At 42.1% G+C, this 24,667-nt stretch overlaps 2 protein-coding genes and 1 non-coding gene across 3 annotated transcripts; all 3 read right to left on the bottom strand.

The window, feature by feature from the left end:
- Nucleotides 1-4,891: 4,891 nt before the first annotated feature.
- On the bottom strand, nucleotides 4,892-6,885 carry LOC139386895 (ribosomal protein S15). Its single transcript, XM_071132765.1, has 4 exons — nucleotides 6,830-6,885; nucleotides 6,362-6,447; nucleotides 5,652-5,886; nucleotides 4,892-5,047 (listed from the first exon to the last, which is right to left on the bottom strand). The coding sequence occupies exons 1-4, from the start codon at nucleotides 6,830-6,832 to the stop codon at nucleotides 4,934-4,936; spliced, it is 438 nt and encodes a 145-aa protein (XP_070988866.1). The 5' UTR covers nucleotides 6,833-6,885; the 3' UTR covers nucleotides 4,892-4,933.
- On the bottom strand, nucleotides 6,172-6,307 carry LOC139387631 (small nucleolar RNA SNORA35). Its single transcript, XR_011629208.1, has one exon. It is a non-coding gene; the product is annotated as a small nucleolar RNA SNORA35 (small nucleolar RNA).
- A 4,744-nt stretch (nucleotides 6,886-11,629) lies between the features above and the next one.
- LOC139386922 (calponin 2) lies at nucleotides 11,630-16,442 on the bottom strand. The gene is made up of 7 exons (XM_071132809.1): nucleotides 16,230-16,442; nucleotides 14,277-14,398; nucleotides 13,869-13,935; nucleotides 13,071-13,208; nucleotides 12,597-12,713; nucleotides 12,335-12,481; nucleotides 11,630-12,142 (listed from the first exon to the last, which is right to left on the bottom strand). The coding sequence occupies exons 1-7, from the start codon at nucleotides 16,290-16,292 to the stop codon at nucleotides 11,861-11,863; spliced, it is 936 nt and encodes a 311-aa protein (XP_070988910.1). The 5' UTR covers nucleotides 16,293-16,442; the 3' UTR covers nucleotides 11,630-11,860.
- Nucleotides 16,443-24,667: the final 8,225 nt, after the last annotated feature.

Here is a 24,667-nt window from a genome sequence, read left to right on the forward strand (position 1 = left end):
ACTCTAGGATACATTCATTTGTTTCAGTGGAGTCCAGACAACTGCTTGTGGATTGCCCATTGGGCCAGCTGTGTTCTGGTGGTATAAACCTATTTAACCAGTATAATAGAATGGGAAGCCCATCCACAATTGATCAGCAGGCAATTAAGTACAGCCTGTTTCTGTTTTGATGTTTGTTTTTTTAAACTATGCTAAGCAGCCTGTTAGAAGGTCTGTGAGAGGGCTTTGTGCGTGCAGGAACAGTCGGGTATGCTTTTTTTTTACAGAATAGTGTAGGTTAACAGGAAGAATAAACCAATATCACGACATGCCGTGCTCATCATATTGATATCAAACGGTATCGATATCATATCAAATTATCGATATTGGTGCCAACCACTATATAAAATAAATAACATATTTATATTTAAATATAGTTCAATTATTAAGCATATATAGTGTACTCATACTCCTTGATCTATTCCATATTGTGTAGTATTACAGCCTGAATTGAAAATGAATTAAATGGATTTAGTTTCCACACCCATCTAAACACAATAACCCATAATCACAAAGTGAAAACATGTTTTTAAGACATTTTTTGCAGAATTTATTACAGAAATATCTCATTAACGTAAGTATTCACAACCCCTGAGTCAATACATGTTAGAATCACCATTGGCATCAATTACAGCTGTGAGTCTGTCTGCGGAAAGTCTCTTAGAGCTTTGCACACCTGTATTGAACAATATTTGCAACATTATTATTTTTAAAATTCTTCAAGCTCTGTCAAGTCTTGCCATAGATTTTTAAGCCAACTTAAGTCAAAACTGTAACTAGGTCACTCAGGAACATTCAATGTCGTCTTGGTAAGCAACTCAGGTGTATATTTGGCATTGTGTTTTAGGTTATTGTCCTGCTGAAAGGTACATTTGTCAACCAGTGTTTGTTGTATGGCCTACATACTTAGCAGACATGTCACCCATTGGACATGTTTGGGATGCTCTGGATTGACGTGTACGACAGCATGTTCTAGTTCCTGCCAATATCCAGCAACTTCGCACAGCCATTGAATACGAGTGGGACAACATTCCACAGGCCACAATCAACAGCCGGATCAACTCTGTGAAGGAGATGTGTCGTGCAGAATTAGGTAAATGGTGTTCACACCAGATACTGACTGGTTTTCTGATCCACACCCCTACCTTTTTTTAATGTATCTTTGACTCCCAGTCATGTGAAATCCATAGATTTCCATAGTTATTTAGGGCCTATTGAATTTATTTCAATTGATTGATTTCCTTATATGAACTGTAACTCTAAAAAAACTTTGCAGTTGTAGGCAACTACCCATGAGACCTACAGGCCTATGCCCTCGAAATGGCTTGTGCGCATTTCGCTGACGTGCTGCTCCATATCTGAAAGGCCTATCAAATATCTTGGTTGTAAAATAGTTGCAACTGAGCTGAATGTTGAGAGTTAAGAAATATAAATTATACCTACAGAAAGCTGAGACCCTCCTCTCTTCGACAGGGACGAGTGGATGAAGCTTCCAAAGCTGTGTTTCTCCTACAATTGCATTTTGAAATGTTATATGATCAGAACACCTTTTTCTCTTGAGTGCTTGGGGGAGAGAGGAGAGTGGCTCGCTCATCACAGCAGAAGGCCCCAGCGATGCCACAGGGTCTGGGCAGAAACTTTCATTACACAAATCATGAGGATAGGCCTTCTGAGTGGTTGAGGTGTCACTATGGAACCGGGTTCGATCCCAGGCTGTGTCACAACTGGCCGTGACCGGGTGTCCCATAGGGCGGCGTACAATTGGCCCAGCGTCGTCAAGGTTAGGGGAGGGTTTGGTCAGGAGGGCTTTACTTGGCTCATTGCGCTCTAGTGACTCCTTGTGGCGAGCCTGGTGCCTGTAGGTAGACTTCGGTTGTCAGTTGAACGGTGTTTCCTCCAACGACACATTGGTGCAGCTGGCTTCCGGGTTAAGCGGGCGGGAGTTAAGAACGCCCGGTTTGGCATTTCATGTTTCGGAGGACGCATGACTTGACCTTCTCCTGAGCCCGTTGAGGAGTTGCAGAGATGAGACAAGAACACAATTGGGAAGAAAAAGGGGGCAAAAAAAAAAATCATCTGTTTGACCAAATCATGATTTTAGCCGCCCAAAAAATAGGACATTTTGAGTGAGGTGAAAATGTAGAATGTGCTCTTTCTACATGTGTGCTCTTTCTGTTTTTTACAATCCATGATCTTGGCTGTCTAATGACAGACACAGAGCAGGTCTTGTTGCTGATGCCGGGTATGACTTTGAATGTGAGTTTGCGTGACCTAAGCTGAGCCTATCAGAATTCCCAACTAGCCCATCTTGGTAGGGGGACCAGCCGTTGCCAACTGATCAGCCAAAGGCTCATTATAGATGAGTAAAGTCAGCAAAAAAAGAAACGTCCCTTTTTCAGGACCCTGTTTTCAAAGATAATTCATAAAAATCCAAATAACTTCACCAATCTCTAAAACACTTTACAAGAGCAAGCTGCTCTTGTAAAGGGTTTAAACACTTTTTCCCAGGCTTGTTCAATGAACCATAAACAATTAATGAACATGCACCTGTGGAACGGTCGTTAAGACACTAACAGCTTACATACGGTAAGCAATTAAGGTCACAGTCCTGAAAACTTAGGACACTAAAGAGGCCTTTCTATTGACTGTAAAAAACACCAAAAGAAAGATGCCCAGGGTCCCTGCTCACCTGCGTGAACATGCCTTAGGCATGCTGCAAGGAGGCATGAGGACTGCAGATGTGGCCAGGGCAATAAATTGCAATGTCCATACTGTGAGACGCCTAAGACAGTGCTACAGGGAGACAGGATGGACAGCTGATCATCCTCGCAGTGACAGACCACGTGTAACAACACCTGCACAGGATCGGTACATCTGAAAATCACACCTGCAGGACAGGTACAGGATGGCAACAACAACTGCCTGAGTTACACCAGGAACGCACAATCCCTCCATAAGTGCTCAGACTGTCCGCAATAGGCTGAGAGAGGCTGGACTGAGGGCTTGTAGGCCTGATATAAGGCTGGTCCTCACCAGACATCACCGGCAACAACGTCGACTATGGAAATAAACACACCGTCGCTGGACCAGACAGAACTGGCAAAAAGTGTTCTTCACTGACGAGTCGCGGTTTTGTTTCACCAGGGGTGATGGTCGGATTCGCGTTTATCGTTGAAGGAATGAGCGTTACACCGAGGCCTGTACTCTGGAGCAGGATCATTTTGGAGGTCTAGGGTCCGTCATGGTCTGGGGCAGTGTGTCACAACATAATTGGACTGAGCTTGTTGTCATTGCAGGCAATCTCAACGCTGTGTGTTACAGGGAAGACATCCTCCTCCCTCATGTAGTACCCTTCCTGCAAGCTCATCCTGACATGACCCTCCAGCATGACAATGCTACCAGCCATACTGCTCATTCTGTGAGTGATTTCCTGCATGTCAGTGTTCTGCCATGGCCAGTGAAGAGCCCGGATCCCAATCCCTTTGAGCACGTCTGGGACCTGTTGGATCGGAGGGTGAGTACAAGGGCCATTCCCCCCAGAAATGTCCGGGAACTTGCAGGTGCCTTGGTGGAAGAGTGGGTAACATCTCACAGCAAAAACTGGCAAATTTGGTGCAGTCCATGAGGAGATGCACTGCAGTAATTAATGCAGCTGGTGGCCACACCAGATACTGACTGTTACTTTTGATTTTGACCCCCCTTTGTTCAAGGACACATTATTCCATTTCTGTTAGTCACATGTCTGTGGAACGTATTCAGTTTGTCTCAGTTGCTGAATCTGATGTTCATACAAATATTTACATATGTTAAGTTTGCTGAAAATAAACACAGTTGACAGTGAGAGGACATTTATTTTTTTGCTGAGCTTCTAACAGAAAAATTGCACAAAAAGCTTTACAAAAAAAATCTTAACAGGTTCATGGAATGCCGGCCATGGCACCTTTTTTTTTCTTACATATTTTTTGATTTCATTTGTGTGAATTTCGACCAGCCCACCCACCGAAAACATGGTCCAGCCCATCTGTCATTGCCAGATGGCCAATCCGCCCCTATTATACACTATGAAAAGCGGCAAGAATGATTTCGCATCATACACATTGCGTTAAAACGCCGACTTTTATTTTGAAGGCAATATTAGGAAAAACGGAAATCTTAATGTTGCTGCCATGACGCTAATCACAATGCGGCTAGACGCAAACGTAGATAACGAAGAACACCCAGCAACCTTTAACCTGGGCTCTTCTTCGGCAGTATAGGATGCTACGCGATCGAAGCCTAACCAGACATCTTGATTTGGTTGGATATGAGACAAGAATTACTACTTGTTATAAATAAATTCTATGCACTCCAATAGGTATTGACATGAGTTTCCCCAAGCAGTAAACGACAAGATTGCATTGGAAAAAGTAGATGCAGATGTGTGAAGGCCCATTTTGCCTTTATACAATTCAGTTTGCTAGGGGGTTGTTGATTACGCATGTGAATGTTTGGCAGTCATGTTCTTTGAACAAAATACAATATACAAAATACATCTAACAGACCACCCCATTTTACCCATTTACAGTCGGTCATTCTTATGCAAATTCAGCAAACTGGTGTTGATGCACAGGCACCAACAGTTCAGCGCTGCCCATTAAACAAACCGGATCCAATTAATTTGACACAACCACCAAGAGTTTAAAAATCATCTTTGGGCAGTTAAGTCCACATATTTCATGCATTTGCTAAACTCAAGTACGGCAATTTACAACCAAATTCCTTTAGGGTAATTCAAACCATGTCCAATGGAGACAGAAATTCTCATGTCACAATTCAAGCAAACCTTTTTTAATTTAAAGCCAACAGACAAGTGTGTGGGGACTCAAATTTTATTTATACAAAGACCACAGCCATTCTACTTCAGTGGGATGAAACGGGAAGAATGTGTCGCTCCGATACCGGGACGACCGTGCTTGACTGGCTTGTAGGTGATGGAGAACTCCCCCAGGTAGTGGCCACACATCTCAGGCTGGAGAGAGAAATGTACAAAGTTAGTGTTGAGCAGGACAATCAGAACACTTGACATTTCAGCTAGAATACAACCTTGACTAAATAGTAACAACATTCTCTAGTGGGTTGACACTATACAATACCTGAAGAATACACTATACATGACAAATCAGGGGTTGTCTCAAAAGGTGAGAAATGTAGATTCATCACGTGCACTTGAGGGGCAAGAGTGAGGAAACCAGCTAAAAGCAAACCATTTTTTACAATTACAATCTCAGGGGAGGCCGGCCATGCTAGGTGTATTTAAAAATATATATATATTAAAACCTTTAAACTAGTCAAGTCAGTTAAGAACAAATTCTTATTTACAATGTCAGCCTAACGAAAGGCCTCCTGTGGGGATGGGATTAAAAATATAGGACAAAACACACATCACGACAAGAGACAACACAACATAGAGAACCGAGACAACATGGCAGGACAAAACATGACAAAAACATTGGGCACAGACAACAGCACAAAGGGCAAGAAGGTAGAGACAAGACATCACACAAAGCAGCCACAACTGCCAGTAAGTGTCCATGATTGAGTATGTGAGTCCAGCGATCTCCCCTAAACCTCACCTTGATTTCAACCTGGTTGAAGGTCTTGCCGTTGTACACTCCGACCATGGAACCGACCATCTCAGGCAGGATGACCATGTCCCTGAGGTGAGTCTTCACCACCTCAGGCTTCTCCATGGGGGGAGCCTCCTTCTTGGCCTTACGCAGACGCTTCAGGAGGGACTGCTGCTTGCGGCGAAGGCCACGGTTGAGCCTCCTCCTCTGGCGGGCGCAGTACAACTGCATTAACTGCTCACTGGAAGGGGGGGGGGTGTATGGTCATAATTCCATCCGGGATATTTTCAGATGCACATTATAACATCAGCTTCAAATAGCAGACTAAAGACTTACAGGGGAGTTTAATGAAAAATTACAATGAATCCTGACTGCCAGTCAGTGTTACTTCACTAATTGTACTACATGTTAACCCCAAACTGGTTGGCCTTAAGTGAACATATTTAGTCAAAGCCCAATTCATTACATAATGATTTGTATGAAATGCAAACTGTAGAAAACAAATGACGGAACACAGCACATTCATAAATGTACCCAACTTTCGAAAGAGTGAGTGCCACTGCAAGACTTTCACCCTTCTGCAAGATGGGGTTCATTTAGCATTGGTATGTTGGATACACTCACGGTAAAAGCTGAGCTTTCACCGACATACCACAATGCAACCACCAATTTGGACAAATATAGTGGTGGAGTAGTGAAATGGTTGGTTTACTCACTAGGACATGTCAAGAAGCTGGTCCAGGTCCACACCTCTGTAGGTGAACTTCCTGAAGGTACGCTTCTTCTTGATCTCAACTTCCGCCTAGGAAGCAACGCAAATTACTTCAACGCAGTGGATATCGTGGGCCAACGACAACAGCTATATGTTAAACAAGGCATTTGCTGTGAAATACTTCAGAACATTCCTAGCGACTGTGTTAGTCGGGATTTCGTGCCGAACTCATGTCTCTAAAAGAGAACGTGACTCGGTGAAAAGCATTGGCGCTGCAGGCTACCCTGTGTCATTAGCATACATCCCAAGCTTTATGGTGCGCCAATCTTGTTCCATCCTAAAATTTAGCAATGTACCGATTGATAAATGGTGATGAACCGAAATATATGATTTATTAAATAGAAGGTTTTATAATTTTGCTGAGATGGACATAGATTGTCATATTCGGGTACTTGTAAATTTGGTCACCTACCATCTTGCCTGATGTTCCGGGGAAAAGAACATTCCGAATTCTCGCTGGTCCCAATATCGCGCGACTCACAGAGACATCCGGTTATCTATTTCCGGCCATACAAAATAGTTGTATTTTTCACTGAACCGATAGGTGGTGGTACTGCACTCAATACTGTAACTCGCTCTGGATTAGAGCGTCTGCTAAATGACAAATGTAAAATGCCATCCATTTCCATAAAAGTCCTCACAGAAAAATACATTGCCATGCAATGTAGGCAGGAGATAAAATAAATTAGCATTTTATTATTTACCAACAAAGGCAGGTAGCCTAGCGGTTAGAGCGTTGGGATAGTATCTGTAAGGTCACTGGTTCAAATACCCGAGCCGACAAGGCTCATTTGTTGACGTGCCCTTGAGCAAGGCACTTAACCCTAATTTGCTCCAGCATATTTCACTGCACCATATAATGTCAATCATCAGCTGTAAATACACCATGTAGAAACAGGTCCTCATTTGCGGTACCGGATCTGCTTGATCTTCTTCCGTTACCCGCAATGAGCCTTACATCAGAGCTTCTGCTGTGGCAGGATAGCCTAGCAACAAGAACAAGAGAGTCAATACCTGTATCAACTCTCTGTACCTGATACATACAATACATGAGCAAAAGTATGTGGACACCTGCTTGTCGAACTTCTCATTCCAAATCATGGGCATCAATATGGAGTTGGTCCCCCCTTTGCTGATACAACAGCCTTCACTCTTCTGGGAAGGCTAGATCTTCGAACATTGTTGTGGGGACTTGCATCCATTCAGCCACAAGAGCATTAGTGAGGTTGGGCACTGATGTTTGGCGATTAGGCCTGGCTCGCAGTCGGCGTTCCAATTCATCCCAAAGATGTTCGATGGTGTTGAGGTCAGGGCTCTGTGCAGGCCAGTCAAGTTCTTCCACACCGATCTCGACAAACTATTTCTGTATGGACCTCGCTTTGTACCCAGATTTGTCCGTCAGACTGACAGATGATGAATCGTGATTCATCACTCCAGAGAACGTGTTTCCACTGCTCCAGAGTCCAATGGCGGTGAGCTTTACACCACTCCAGCCGACACTTGGAATTGCACATGGTGATCTTAGGCTTGTGTGCGGCTGCTCGGCCATGAAAACCCATTTCATGAAGCTCCCGACGAACAGTTATTGTGCAGATGTTGCTTCCAGAGGCAATTTGGAACTCGGTAGTGAGTGTTGCAACCGTGGACAGAAGATTTTTATTCGCTGTGATTTTCCATTTGGCGGTCTCGTTCTGTGAGCTTGTGTGGCCTACCACTTTGGGGTTGAGTCATTGTTGCTCCTAGACATTTCCACTTCACTATAACAGTACTTATAGTTGACCGGGGTAGCTCTAGCAAGGTTGAAATGTTTCGAACTGACTAGTTAAACGGTGCCACGTTGAAAGTCACAGAGCTCTTCAGTAAGGCCATTCTACTTCCAATGTTTGTCTATGGAGATTGCATGGCTGTGTGCTCGATATTATACACCTGTCATTAACGGGTGTGGCTGAAATCCACTAATTTGAAGGGGTGTCCACATACTTTTGTATATATAGTGTATATGTCTACTGGAACAATGCGGTCATATCCTGCATAAGAGTAATCAGTCAGTGCTGATTTGAACAACAGTAGCTTTCCCTTTCTTGGTTTTGTACTGGGTCAGCACCGAAGTTGTGGTAACTTTCACAGGATCGAATGTTACAGAAAATCTCAACCATGACAACTGAGCAACACATGACCTTCTGCAGTGGTGCAGCATCATGCTTAAAGAGAACGTCACAACTCAAACCGAGAGAGGAACACTTATGTGGTCAGAACATACTGAACTATGGGTTATATTTAGTGGAATGCAAGGACAAGGTTAGTGCTAACAAACCACAAGCTTCTGTGAGATACTAAACGTAATGTTTAACACGGAAGTGTGACCGTCAGACATGATGCATGTGAGAAGAAGAAAAACACATGATGGGTTTAATCAAACATTGAAATCACATATCTAGGTTCTAGCATTTAGCCATATACCTGTTCGAAAAGGTAAGAGAGAGAATACAGGCCACTCAGAACAAGGACAACACAAGGAACTGATATTGTGGTCAAGACATCCACAAGGAATGAATCCAAATATGCTCACAGTTTCCATTCAACCCTTTGGAGGAGGACATTTTTTGTTACATAGAATTATCAGGTGCCATTTTGTTAGTGAGGGTCCCAGCTACTATAATGATGTCTGCTTGTCTTGGGCTGGCTCTGAACAACACCCTGAACCTGTCCATGTCGTAACGAAGTGCTGTGTGCATCATCTCCACCACACAGCACGTCAGCCCAAAGGTCCTAGGCAGCAGCAAGCTCTGTGGGACAAACAGGCACACACTCAAAGCCCATGTACAATAACAGTAAATATTCCCGACTGTGCTTGTATCAGGTTTCCAATCAAGTTTAGTATGACTTTGGGTGATTATCCGAGTGAGATGTTGAAGAGAGAGAGAAGTGACAAGATGTGGTCAGGTGCCATTCAAGTCAAATGTTTAAAAAGCGGATCAGCTATTTTAGAAAATTAAACATCCACAAGGGGGCCCTCTCTCAATATGGTACTCTATTGCACAGTTATAACACTACCACAGTGACATGACTACTCTTGTGGGGTACGTTTCAGTAGAGGAGTCCTTACCCTGCTGCTTGGCACTGCCGACACCAAGGCCCTGGGTGCCAAAGCTGTGCTCTTCTCCCTGACCAGAACCAAGGGGCCTTACAGCTCTAGGCACAATAGGCAGTGAGTGCGTTTACCGAAAACGTACTGCACTTGAAACCGGTTTAGTTAATCCTACCTGCTTTGTTGTTGTATAACCTACAGGTGACCTAATGCATGATGAACTGGGTCTGAGGAAATAGACACGCCATCCGTCTCTGCTCATCCTAACAACCTATTAACAAGAATATGGATTATGTTTAGTTGCGTTTAAAAAAAATTGATTTACTTATGTTTTATTGTATGAGATTATAACCTGTGCATTATTTTACATAATGATAAAAGACCTGGATAAGGAACTACAGACATGCAGAAGACAAAAGTGATTGTCAGTTCTTATATTCAATAAAAAGACAGATACTGCGGCTAGATATTCATATAAGGGGCTGTCCAAAAGGATTGTACAGCTGGCAACAAGGTCACATGCATTGAACCAGCCAATGTCATTTAAAGTTGTTGAGAATAACTTCACAGTCATATATCTTGATATTTTCATTGGCCCACCACCTGGAAAGTATTCTAGTGCTCCCAGTTGCTGCGGTGTCAACACATGTGCAGCTTCAACTGATTTGTAAATCTGCACCAACTGCTAGTCAAGCAGAGCAAGGGCTACCAACGCAGTGCCTTTGTCAATCAGATATCTAGCTGCACTAGGGTTGTTCGAGGGCGCTGTGTTTTAGCTCAAATACTTCTCTATTCCCTTAGGAGACCCAAATGACTGAAACCCCACAGCACTGCATTTTTCACATACCATGAAATTAGTATGTCCGGCTATGGTACGCAGACATGGTTTAGACAATATTGCTTATGCTAGATAATGCCCTAACTAAAGCCACATGAACTAATGATCCTAGCACAAGTTATGCTAAACATGTAACTAATGAGACACTCTTTAATTGTAACAATCTGGTTGGTATTCAATGTCCATCTTTATTTCACTTTAGTCATGCACACACTTCCAAACGTTAACAGATGTTTTCATTTATATTGAAAAGATGGACCCGAAGCAGAGCACAAGAAATGTATATAATACCAAAGGTAGTAAAAGCTAATTTTCCTTCAGTCTAGGTAAAGAAAAAACGTTTAAAAAACATTTTTAAACAGAAATATAAAAATAATCACTTTGAATGTTAGAGTTCAAAATAAGTCTGGTCCTCTTTTCAGTCATCAGTGAATCCAGTAAAACATTAAACAATGAAGACACGTGACAAAATTAATCCAGTATCCAGCTTGGAATGTTGAAAGCCTGAAAGTTTTTTTTTTTTCCAAAATACTCTAACCCAAAGAAAACAACCTTGGCTCCAGTTCTGATTATGCAAACAAAATAAATATTTCCTCCTAAACAAATATATTTTAATTATATGATCAGTACTCAGCATACATAAAAAGTTAACAGAATGGGAGATGTGTGAACAAACCACTGTCTCATTAAAGACATTATTTTCTCATTCTCAACAGATACCACAAAACATCATCTTTTATATTACCAAGTAAAAGTACTGAATGGATACAAACAGTTAAACAAATTCACATTATTATTCGCATCAGTTAAGGAAATGTAAATAGTTTACATTAACAATATTACTTTTAGCCATATAAATACAAGGATGGGTAAATTCCAACTTTGGAACAACCATTTTTTGAACTGAATTATTATTATAATATATATATATATATTTTTTTTAAATCTACATTTCGATGAAAGTTTAAGAGCTTTCTTTTTCCGTCTCAACACAGATGATTTTTAATCCCATTTTAGATGAATTCTAGGCAATATTTGTATATGAAAATACTTGGCATAAATGCCATCCCTTTGAAATCTACCTACTTACATTAAGATAGGGAATTTTGTAAAGTGCCAAAGCCCCCTTGCCAGTTTCCCCTGTGAGGAAAAAAAGCTAATCACAGCTCAGACAAGCACTGGCTTTAGCAGTTGCACTTTAAAAACACATAAGTATAGCCATTTTAACATATATACACACATATATATTTATATATACACACACATATATATATATATATATATATATATATATATATATATATATATATATATATACACACACACACACACACACACTAATATATAGTACATGTGAGATGTGTATATTGCTCCTAACCAGTAATTCATGAGGGTAACAGGGAACTATTGTCCAATACCAGAAGGAGATCACCCAAAAGGTGGAAAATCCTATGTAATGAATAACTGATAACGCCTTCATTGAGGTTTCTACTATCTTCAACAAGCACAACCCACTTTTAATAATCCGTCCCCTCTTCTTGGTACACCGGCACCGTGTCATCTTTGTATTCTTGGTAACCCTCGTCTTGGTAGTCGGCCCTGGCCCCGTTCTGCTCCTCCTCATTCTTGGGGCAGTACTTGGCGTCGTAGATCTGACGACCCAGGCCAAAGTTCTGCCCGCTCTGGTTGGCGCCAGCATTGGAGCCCATCTGCAGCGACATGGTGCTGTTGTCACAGTTGTCTGTGCCCAGCTTCTGGTCGTATATGGCGCGGCGGGTTCCTGGAGCTGTCATGCCAGCCTGAAGAGTAGAGGAAGGGAAAGTTGAATTAGTTAGCAGTGAATTAAAATATTTGTACTCATCTGAATAAACAAGAATCCATTAGAAATAGCCAAAGTCTACTGAAGCAGTTAGTTCCCCCATTGACAATATTGATACCTTGATTCAGTTTTAAGACATGGTGAGATGATGGAGTGAGAACTTTTATTTTACCTGACTGGCCCCCTTGTTGGTGCCCATTTGCAGACTGATGGTAGAGTTGTCCATGGGGGGCAGGATTTGAGCCTTGGGGTCGTAAAGGTGCCTCCTGGTGCCGTATGCATTCATGCCCGCCTGGCTGGCACACTTATTCGTCCCCATCTGCAGAATGAGACATATCGGTTATTAAAGGGAAAACGGCAAAGAATGAGTAGAAAACTACAATCCCCCCTGTACACCCAGCCCTAAATATCTTCCCACGACCATGCCCTCAGACCTGCAGTCCAATGACACAATGTCCGGCCTTCATCTTCTCCTCGTCGAATAGTCTCTCCTGTTTGTCTGCGTACTTCACCCCAATGTCCACTCGGGACTGGCAGCCCTTGGTCTTGGCCTGCAGGGGAAAGTGTACAGAAATCACAATACTGTTGGATGCGTCAAGATACTACTGGACACAATATTAGGGGCTTGTTGTATTCGGATCCCACGTCCTACACCATATGTTGATAAAGACGGGACACCATTATGTTCGCTTCAGGAACATCTTTATGAAGATAAAACCGTGTGGTACAGAGCATTACTGCAAGGTCAGCCATTTAATCTGTACAATATTAAACGATTCATGCAAGTGGAAATTACCGAAGCGTCGGCTAAAATAAAATACAGAAGTTGTTATTCTCATTAGGGGTGCAAGCTAAAAAATAATTAAGAAAAATAGAGTTTCAAAAGTTTTTAATAGTGAAAGTCTTACCGTGCCAGCGAGAGACAACAGGGTGCTCTGGACCTGGGTCATGTTCCCACTCTCAAAGAGGTCATTGGCCTCAAAGATATCATGGGGCTTCAGGCCGTACGTTTGGATGGATTTGATGAAGTTAGTGATGTTCTCCAGCTTGAAACAGAAAAGCGCATAAGAGGACAAGATGAGTAAAGAGCTTCTCAATAACTTTGGAACGTCATAGCCATAAAGTGGTTATCATGACTACATTTCTTAATTCTTTGCTAGACGGATATCTCTTGCACACAGAGTTCTCACTGTATTCCACATTATAAACTGGGTGGTTCAAACACTGAATGCTGATTGGCTGACAGACGAGGTATATCAGACCGTATTCCAAGAGTATGACAAAACGTTTATTTTTACTGCTCTAATTACATTGGTAATCAGTTTCTAATAGCAATAAGGCACCTCGGGGGTTTGTGGTATATGGCCAATATACCCCAGCTAATGGCTGTATCCAGGTACTCTTGCGCTGCGTCCTACATAAGAACAGCCCTTAGCCGTGGTATATTGGCCAAACACCAGCTCCCCCCGGACCTTATTCCTTCATTCTAACCCATGTCCTACTTCAGTACAGTCTCTGGTCCAGAGAAAGTTGCACCTCTAATAATAGTAATCTACCTCTGCTTTTATGTTAGTAAAAAAAACAGGCTTGGTCAGCACAACAGCTCAGATGTATTCTCTAACTGTAAAACCACCTGGCAAAGTACAGTACAAGTCTGTTGATGTACTGGCAAGTCTAATGTAGAGAGAACAATCCAAGCTGCTCACCTGATGCCAATTCATGGTGGACGAGTTGATCTTTTTCACAGAGCCAGGTTGAAGTTTGTTGATCAGTCTAGAGGAGGAAGAGAGAGCTTGCTGACTTAGACTTCAGTACCTCATAGGCAACCGAAGGAATCAGAGGATAAAAATAGCCTGTAGAGGATAATCATTACTGTGTACAGTACAATAAAGCCGACAACTATGAGGACAGTCAGGACATTCATGGATTGTAATCATTTGGTTTATTATGCTGTAGCTAGCTGAATGTTTATGATTTGTGTTGTCTTCGGTTAACTGCACTGGCAGAACAATACAATGTGAATCAATAAAGCCTTATCTTACATATTATGGTTAGGGTGACATTACAAATAGGATGATGATGATGATGGATGCTGGCCCCATTTATAAGCTTACTCGCACAGGATGACACCATTTTTCAGGCCTTTCTGGAAGTCCTCCCCAATAACACATCCCGTCACATCCTCGATCCAGACCCTTAGCTCATCCTCTCTCTGAGGGTCATACTTTCCGGCAATCTGGAAGGGGGGGGGGGGGGGGGGGGGTTAAACGTTCATTATAGGAAGCCTTTAAGTTTCACCGAAAGTCTTGGAAAAGGATGGCACAACCAAAACATGTGTAGGTAACATGTTGGTTACACTTTATTTTACATGACTGTTTCCACTGGTATTTATCTGCAATGCATACTTCAAAAATAATTACACACAATTGGTGGCCAGCGGTGCTTGTTTGGTCTGGGTTAACCAAAACTAATTGAATAACACATTGAATCAATGGCGGGAAAGATTTATATCCACTTGGCTACCAGTACATTGTGTTCCAATGGCCAATGGTAAACTGGAGGAATGGGATCCCTCACCCAGGACAGATACTATAATGCATGTACAGTGTACAAAATATTAAGAAACATTGTTCTTTCTGTGACAGATTGACCAGGTGAAAGATATGATCTCTTATTGATGTCGTCACTTGTTCAATTCAGTTCAAATCAGTGTAGATGAAGGGGGAAGAGACAGGATAGAGAGGGATTGTGTATGTGTGCCATTTAGACGGTGAATGGGCAAGATAAAATATTTAAGTGCCTTTGAACGGGTATGGTAGTAGGTGCAACAAATTGTATCAAGAACTGCAACACTGCTGGGTTTAATCGCGCTCAAGTCTCCCGTGTGTATCAAGAATGGTCCACCACCCAAAGCACATCCAAACAACGTGACACAAATGTGGCAAGCATTGGAGTCAACATGGGCCAGCATCCCTGTGGAATGCATGCGACACCTTGTAGAGTCCAAGGTGGATTATGGTAGCAGTGTGGGGACCTGAGTATTCTTTTGTACAACATAACTTGGAACATGATGGGTGAAGTTAGTCGTTTATGAAAGACAAAGGAGAAATTTGTATTATATTAGTCTTCTCCATTGACACAATATATTTTTTAAAAAAGAGCCAGATCTTGGGGCTTTTGCAGAGTTTTAAAAAATATATGTATCCTATTACACTGCAAAAGTATAACAAGATTAGGCCTACACAATAAAATAAAAATGGACAGGAACAAAGGTTGCCCCAATTGTTTTTGCTTTTTACAGTACATGTGGGATAGAACAGTTATATTTGGCTTGAGGGGGGCGTAGGTTACATCCTGGTTGTGATATTGATGTTCTGGATGGAGGACACAGGCACTGTCTGTTAAAGTTAACTTTTGAATATGCATATGTTATGAATGAGAATATATTTCTATTTGGACTGTTTTGTGGAGTAATTTGTCTAAGCACGCATCGCGTCGGCGCAGAGCGCAAAACAATTGCCGTTCACCAAGGCCCCAATCCACCGCAGCGCAGGAGTTGCAATCACGATAGGACAGTGTGACCTCTGGATGGGTCATATCAAACTCAGGGACATGGATGAATGAAAGACATACAACTCTATAGAGTACTGACCAGTTTCACTATGTAAGCTAATGGGATCGCATATTTCAACTTGCCACATTGCCAATATCATGGGAAACGCACATGCTTTTTAAGCGCTTCCCAAAACTAAACCAACTTACAGATGTGTGTATTATCATTCTATCATATCAATGAACAATATTTTCCAGAAGTATATGCATAGCGCGGAGTTGGTAAAACTTGTGTAATTGTTGATAAGACCTGCGCTTTATTTAGGTCATTCCAAAAAGTCATTGCCCGTTCCATGTCAATACCTTTTCAAATCATAGCCTATGTAGCCTAAAATACCTAGGCATACATATTTTTTCTATAAATAAAACAATTATTCTATAATATACCTCACTATATCAGTATACCACAAGGCAAGTGATTAATTCGCACTTAACTCGACTCCGTGAACACTTACCTTGCTTTTGACTTCAGCAGAAAACCCATAGGCAGGACCTCTGTTAAATGATGAGCCAGACATGATTATAAAAGGAGTACTTTGTTTTTCGTATGGATACTTTTGTATCAGTTTCCTTTCCTTTCTCTTCCAGTTAACTCCAGAGTAAACTAAACACTTCCTTTTAAGAAATTATCTTGCAACCAATAAAAAAACGTTTATACGATTTTTTAGGCTCCACCTTTTCCTTTCTCTAGATTGTGATTGACATCAAAAAGTCCTTATATGGAAGGAAAGTCCCAAATTCCTAGATGGTGGGAGTATCCTATGGGCCCAGAATGCCAGCGGCGCAGTAATCGTTTAAGTCTTTTGTCGGGAAAAGTTTGAGGAACTACCAAAGTACAACGAGCTACTGAATGACGCAATGCTACTATTCTTGAGCCAAATTTCAGAGTGCAAAGGACCCCGTTTGCTCATTCAAGGGTTTTTACCCTTTTTGGAATACTGAGAATGTTAATAGCGCTATGAGAACATGGTTAAAAATATCCACTCGAGCATCAAACAAGTAACGTAATATTTTAGTTCAGCCCACATAAGACAAATGATCATGACTCGATTTAACTGTTATAAACCACAGTCTACAATAACATCAAATACAGATGAAAAAAATAGTAACATCAATTCATTATCAAGTGTCCATTTGTATCACTTCAGTGACTGTGTGGTTGTCAATTCAATTAGGTTCAATAGTCTTTGTAATATTGTCTTGATGTTCCATGACATTACACTTAGTCTCAACTGAAAATGGCATACTGATCACATTTTGCTACTTACCAACAACTTTTTTCACACATGTACATACTGGGTCGCATTTTGTTTGCCTCCTGAGAGTACTTGGCACCTCTGGTTGCAACACAATCTCACGCTCAATTCATGCAAATATGTACAAAATGTATTACAGTAGGGCCTCCCAAGTTGCACAGCGGTCTAAGGCACTGCTTATTGTCACAGTCATACCCTGGATCTAGTTTTGTCCTATTGAATAAATATTGTGGATCTAAATGTTTTTTTCTCATAATCCTGGACTATCGGATCTGTCACACCCTGATCTGTTTCACCTGTCCTCGTTGTTGTCTCCACCCCCTCCAGGTGTCGCTTGTTTTCGCCAGTGTATTTATCCATGTGTTTCCTGTCTCTCTGTGCCAGTTTGTCTTGTATGTTCCAAGTCAACCAGTGGTTTTTCCCTTGTTCTCATGCCTTTGCGGTTCTCCTTTTTCTAGTCCTCCTGGTTTTGACCCCTACCTGTTCTGGACTCTGTACCTGCCTGCCTTGACCTCCTGGACTCTGAACTGGTTTTGACCTTTTGCCTTTCCACAACCATTCTCTGCCTACTCCTTTTTGAATTATTAACATCTTAAACTTGTGTCATGATAGGACCACCATCTTATGTTTGCAATTGCGACAAATAAACTGCTCATACCCCAACCAAAGATCATCAAAAGCAGTGCTATAAATTCTAGGGCAACCAAAGATTCCTAGATGCCCTTCCAGACTCCCTCCACCTACCTAAGGATGTCAGAGTACAAAAATTGGTTAACCACCTAAGGATCTAAATGTAACCTTGCACAATACCGTAGATGCAGTCGCAACCCTAAAAACAAAACACATTTGTCACAAAAAATTGCTCCCTGGTATATAGAAAATACTCGAGCCCTGAAGCAGGCTTCCAGAAAATTGGAACGGAAATGGCGCGGCACCAAACTGGAAGTCTTCTGACTTGTTTGGAAAGACAATACCGTGCAATATCGAGGAGTCCTCACTGCTGCTCGATTAACAAATTTTTCCAACTTAATTGAGGAGAATAAGAACGTATCCAGAATGTATATTAGCTAACTAAAAAGCAGCATTCAACGAGAGGATAGCTTTCATGACAGCAGTGATAAATTCATGAACTTCATGGTCATTAGAAAACAAATGACGGACTCCTCTTTGAGTCTGCATTTTTCTCCAAAGCTGTTTTCCTGAGTCTGCACAGAACTGCCAGGACCTAAAATCAATAAAGATACTCAGGGTTTTTAATCCAGTATCTCTTGACACATTCATGAAAATAGTCATGGCCTCTAAACCGTTAAGCTGCATACTGGACCCTATTCCAACTAAACTACTGAAAGAGCTACTTCCTGTGCTTGGGCCTCCTATGTTGAACATAATAAATCGATCCCCATCCACTGGATGTGTACCAAACTCACTAAAAGTGGCAGTAATAAAGCCTATCTTGAAAAAGCCAAACTTTCACCCGGGAAAATTTAAAAAACGAATCGGCCTATATCGAATCTCCCATTCCTCAAAAAGAAAAATGTAAAAAGCTGTTGTATACGTAATGTTTCAGTCTGGTTTTAGACCCCATCATAGGACTGAGACTGCCACCGTGAAGGTGGTAAATTACCTTTTAATGGCGTCAGACCAAGGCTCTGCATCTGTCCTCGTGCTCATAGACCTTAGTGCTGCTTTTGACACCATCGATCACCATTCTTTTGGAGAGATTAGAAACCCTAATTGGTCTACACGGACAAGTTCTTGCCTGGTTTAGATCTTATCTGTCGGAATGATATCAGTTTGTCTCTGTGGATGGTATGTTCTCTGACAAATCAATTGTACGTTTAGGCGTTCCTAAAGGTTCCGTTTTAGTACCACTATTGTTTTCACTATATATTCTACCTCTTGGTGATGTCATTCGGAAACACAATGTTAACTTTCACTGCTATGCGGAATATTTCAAGGACAGCTTTTTCCTATCTTCGTAACATTCCAAAAATCTAAAACTTAATCAAAAAATTATGCAGAAAAACTAATCCATGCTTTTGTCACTTCTAGATTAGACTACTGCAATGCTCTGCTCTCCGGCTACCCGGATAAAGCACTAAATACATTTCAGTTAGTGATAAACACGGCTGCTAGAATCCTGACTAAAACCCCAAAATGTAATCATATTACTCCAGTGCTAGCCTCTCTACATTGGCTTCTTTTTAAGAATAGGGCTGATTTCAAAGATGGCGTAGCAGTCAGGCGTCTTTGTCTTCGTCTTGTCGTGTCTCGTGTGTGTAAATATATATTTTCTTTGCATGTATTTTGTAAAAAAAAATTACCCTCAACTCCAACATACTCTCCTGCAACCCGCCTCACCCAATGTGATATGGATCTGCTATTTTCTTTACTTTAGAACCGGAACCCCCAACAGAAGCTAGCCAGCTAACTAGCTAGTAGTTAGCTAAACACTGCGAGCGGTCATCAGCTAACCTTTAGCCCGGACAACTCCTGCCTTTCTGCACAGCGCGATTCAACCCAGAGCTTACCGGACTAATTTTCCCCACATCTCCGGATTCCTACTGCAAGCTCTGAACCTTTTCACCTGGATCATCGCAGCTAGCTAGCTGGTATCCGAGTGGCTACTCCTGGCTAATGTCTCTGTCCCGAAGCAAGCACCATTTAGCCTGGAGCTAGCCTATGCTAGGCCCATCTTCCGGCTAGCTGAAGAGGTCCATCAGCCATTCCTTGAGCTACAATACCTATTTTGCCCATTGGCCTGGACCCCTTTTACTGCTGATACGGAGCCCCGCTGATCCTTCACGACTGGTCTACCAACATAATCCACCCGATGGGGTTCTCAACAGGCTCCTCCATCGCGACATCCATTGAATGCCCATCTGTTAGCCACGGCCCGCTAGCTGTCTAGAGCATATCGGACTGTTAGCTGAAGAGGTCCATCAGCCAATTTTCTTTGGCTACAATACCTATTTTGCCAATTGGCCTGGACCCTTTTACTAAACGGAGCCCTGCTGATCCATCACGACTGGTCTGCCGATGTAACCGACCGAGGGGGCTACAACTGACTCTTCCGTCGCGACATCCCCCTACGGCCCTTCTGCTAGCCTGCTATGCCCGGCCCGCAAGCTGTCTCAATATGCCTTGTCCATTGCTGTTTTGGTTAGTGATTGTCTTATTTAACTGTAGAGCCTCCAGCCGTGCTCAATTTTCCTTAGCTAACCCTTTTGTTCCATCTCCCACACATGCGGTGACCTCACCTGGTTTAAATGGTGTCGCTAGAGACAATACCTCTCATCATCACTCAATGCCTAGGTTTACCTCCACTGTATTCACATCCTACCATACCCTTATATGTACGTTATGCCTTGAATCTATTCTTCTGTGCCCAGAAACCTGCTCCTTTTACTCTGTTCCGAACGCACTAGACGACCAGGTCTTATAGCCTTTAGTCGTACCCTTATCCTACTCCTCCTCTGTTCCTCTGGTGATGGAGAGGTTAATCCAGGCCCTGCAGTGCCTAGCTCCACACCCATTCCCCAGGCACTCTCTTTTGTTGACTTCTGTAACCGTAAAAGTCTTGGTTTTATGCATGTTAACATTAGAAGCCCCCTCCCTAAGTTTGTTTTATTCACTGCTTTAGCACACTCTGCCAACCCAGATGTCTTAGCCGTGTCTGAATCATGGCTTAGGAAGGCCACCAAAACCCTGAAATTTCCATCCTCGTACTGTTAGGTGACCTAAACTGGGACATGCTTAACACCCCGGCCATCCTACAATCTAAGCTAGATACCCTCAATCTCACACAAATGATCAATGAACCTACCAATACAACCCCAATCCGTAAACACGGGCACCCTCATAGATATCCTAACCAACCTGCCCTCCAAATACACCTCTGCTGTCTTCAACCAGGATCTCAGCATTCACTGCCTCATTTCCTGTGTCCGTAATGGGTTTGCGGTCAAACGACCACCCCTCGTCACTGTCAAATGCTCCCTAAAACACTTCAGCGAGCAGGCCTTTCTAATTAACCTGGCCCGGGTATCCTGGAAGGATATTGACCTCATCCCACCAGTAGAGGATGCCTGGTTATTTTTTTAAAGTGATTTCCTCACCATCTTAAATCAGCATGCCCCATTCAAAAAAATGTTGAACCAGGAACGGATATAGCCCTTGGTTCACTCCAGACCTGACTGCCCTTGACCAGCACAAAAACATCCTGTGGCGTACTGCATTAGCATCAAATAGCCCCCGCGATATGCAACTTCTCAGGGAAGTTAGGAACCAATATACACAGGCAGTTAGGAAAGCAAAGGCTAGCTTTTTCAAACAGAAACTTGTATCCTGTAGCACAAACTCCAAAAAGTTCTGGGACACTGTAAAGTCCATGGAGAATAAGAGCACCTCCTCCCAGCTGCCCACTGCACTGAGGCTAGGAAACACTGTCACCACCGATAAATCCACTATAATCGAGAATTTCAATAAGCATTTTTCTACGGCTGGCCATGCTTTCCACCTGGCTACCCCTACCCCTACCCCTGTCAACAGCCCTGCACCCCCCACAGCAACTTGCCCAATCCTCCCCCATTTCTCCTTCACCCAAATCCAGATAGCCGATGTTCTGAAAGAGCTGCAAAATCTGGACCCCTACAAATCAGCCGGGCGAGACATTCTGGACCCTCTCTTTCTAAAATGAACTGCCGCAATTGTTGCAACCCCTATTACTAGCCTGTTCACCCTCTCTTTTGTATCATCTGAGATCCCCAAAGATTGGAAGGCTGCCGCGGTCATCCCCCTCTTCAAAGGGGGAGACACTCTAGACCCAAACTGTTACAGACCTATATCTATCCTACCCTGCATTTCTAAGGTCTTCGAGAGCCAAGTTAGCAAACAGATCACTGACCATAAACAAAGATATGTTGAATTTTATAAGGGTTGCCAGATTGATATCGGTAAAACTATTTGATTGTGGAATGGGGATACATGTTTATAATGGGAAATTATAATACACACCATAACACACATATGCACAAAAACACTTACACGTATATAAACACACACTCACTTTGTTTGTACTCATATTATAGCCAACTCTTGACTTTTGTATGAATTATTTTGAATAAAATATTTGTATATAGTTCTTTAAATGTTTGTAGTTTGCAGGTTTTAGTAATGATTAATATGGTTGTTCAGTTGTAAATCTCTGCTTGACATAGCTTTTGGTATATTTGGCATTTTTATACATACAGTATTCGGTATTTCCACTGAAGAAAGCAATAATTCATCAACACACTACTGTAAATAAATGGACACTACCGGTTACAAAACGGAAATTGCTCTCCGTAAATAAATGGTGAGAAATGCTCAGTCTGAAGTCATTTGGCTATGGATTTCACAACCCTATAATAATTAAACACGTTTTATCACCTGTAAAAGGGTTTATTTACAACCTAAGAGGTTGGAAATAGTGACATAGGAAAGTCTGACAATTAAATACCCTAACCCTAAGCTTTGTTCAAAGTCAGCAGCAATTTCCAGTGAGAAATGCTCTGTCTGAAGCCATTCAGCTATGGGTTTTAAATCAAATCAAATTGTATTGGTCATATACACATGTTTAGCAGATGTTATTGCGGGTGTAGTGAAATTATTGTGTTTCTAGCTCCAACAGAGCAGTAACATCTAACAACTAATATTTTACAATTTCACAACAATACACACAAATCTAAAGTAAAGGCATGGAACTAAGAATATATAAATATTTGGACGAGCAACGTCGGAGTGGCATAGGCTAAAATACAGTAGAATAGAATACAGTATATACATATGAAATGAGTAAAGTAAAATATGTGAATTAAAGTGACTAGTGTTCCATTATTAAAGTGGCCAATGATTTCAAGTCTATGCATATAGGGCAGCAGCCTCTTTGTGTTAGTGATGGCTGTTTAACAGTCTGATGGCCTTGACATAAAAGCTGTTTTTCAGTCGGTCCCAGCTTTGATGCACCTGTACTGACCTCGCTTTCTGGATGGTAGTGGGGTGAACAGGCAGTGGCTCAGGTGGTTGTTGTCCTTGATCATCTTTTTGGCTTTCCTGTGACATCGGGTGCTGTAATGTAGGTGTCCTGGAGGGCAGGTAGTTTGCCCCCAGTGATGCGTTGTGCACCACCCATGGAGAGCCCTGCGGTTGCGGGCAGTGTAGTTGCTGTACCAGGCGGTGAAACAGCCCGACAGGATGCTCTCAATTGTGCATTTGTAAAAGTTTGTGAGGGTTCACGCCCTATAATAATTGCAAGTTATATCAATTTAAAAAGAGTTAATTTACAACCTCTGGGGTATAACATGTTGGGCAAAGTGGTATAGGAGATTCTGACATATAACCCCTAACTTGAGTTTAGTCTTCACCAATGAGAACCAAGAGGGGCCTAGCTTCGTCCTTCATGACCGGGAAAGGCCTTGATTCTAGGCCGTAGAAAATCCTACATCCATCTCATTAGATCAGAACAGATCAGAAAAAGGATAGTTGTGTTTTGCTGCATAAATCACTTACATATAATGTGGATCATTGCTAGGTTATTAGATGTAGAAGTTTCAGTAACGACAGAACACCATGGTTGTAATAACACTTTAAACTGGTAGTTTGAAAATGTGCAGAATGTGTTTGTTTTGGGTCCACACTGGTAAGTTAACTTGTGTAAATTAGACAATCACAGAGGATTTTCTTCTGAATAACTGGTCAGGGTATAACACTTTTTCATTCAGCTTCAGGCAACTTTGATGCACTGTAAGGCTTGATCACAACTGCAGTGACTGCTTCTGTCACACCCATTGTTGCTTATCCATTGTACACTAGTTATATCAATGTAATTACACCCAACACAATGTTGAAGAACAGAATGCTTCCCACCACTAGATCACATAACTAGACGTGAGCCGAACGTGGTCCCATCGCTGCCACCAATGTAGTGTAATAAAGTGAAAGCTGTAACAGGGACTTTAACCAGGGCTCATACGTGGCGAAGTGAGGTCTAAAAAAACAAGCATATACAACAGCATTGGCATATACAGTACCAGTCAAAAGTTTGGACACACCTACTCATTCCAGGGTTTTTCTTTATTTTTACTATTTTCTACATTGTGGAATAATAGTGAAGACATGGGATGGCAGGTAGCCTAGTGGTTAGAGTGTTGGGCCAGCAACTGAAAGGTTGCTAGATCGAATCCCCGAGCTGACAAGGTAAAAATCTGTCATTCTGCCCCTGAACAAGGCAGTTAACCCGCAGTTAAGCTGCCATTGTAAATAACTGACTTACCTAGTTAACAGCTACAATCATTGGATAAACTGTATCCATCAAGCTGGCCTTGATCAAACCAGTAACTTGCCCCTCACTATAGCTGCACATCTGGCATACTTATAGTGGTCTTCTCCCCATCTGCCACCACCAGCTCTAGGGATGGTGCCAGGTTTACTCCAGATGTGGCATTTAAGCCAAATAGCTCACTCTTGGTTTCATCAGACCAGAGAATCTTGTTTCTCATGGTCTGAGTCCTTTTGGTGCCTTTTGGCAAACTCCAAGCAGGCTGAGTGTCTTCTTCTACCTCTACCTGATTGGTGATTGGTGAAGTGCTGCAGAGATG

This window comes from Oncorhynchus clarkii, chromosome 28, assembly GCF_045791955.1.
Source record: "Oncorhynchus clarkii lewisi isolate Uvic-CL-2024 chromosome 28, UVic_Ocla_1.0, whole genome shotgun sequence".
In the NCBI taxonomy this organism is placed as follows: domain Eukaryota; kingdom Metazoa; phylum Chordata; class Actinopteri; order Salmoniformes; family Salmonidae; genus Oncorhynchus; species Oncorhynchus clarkii.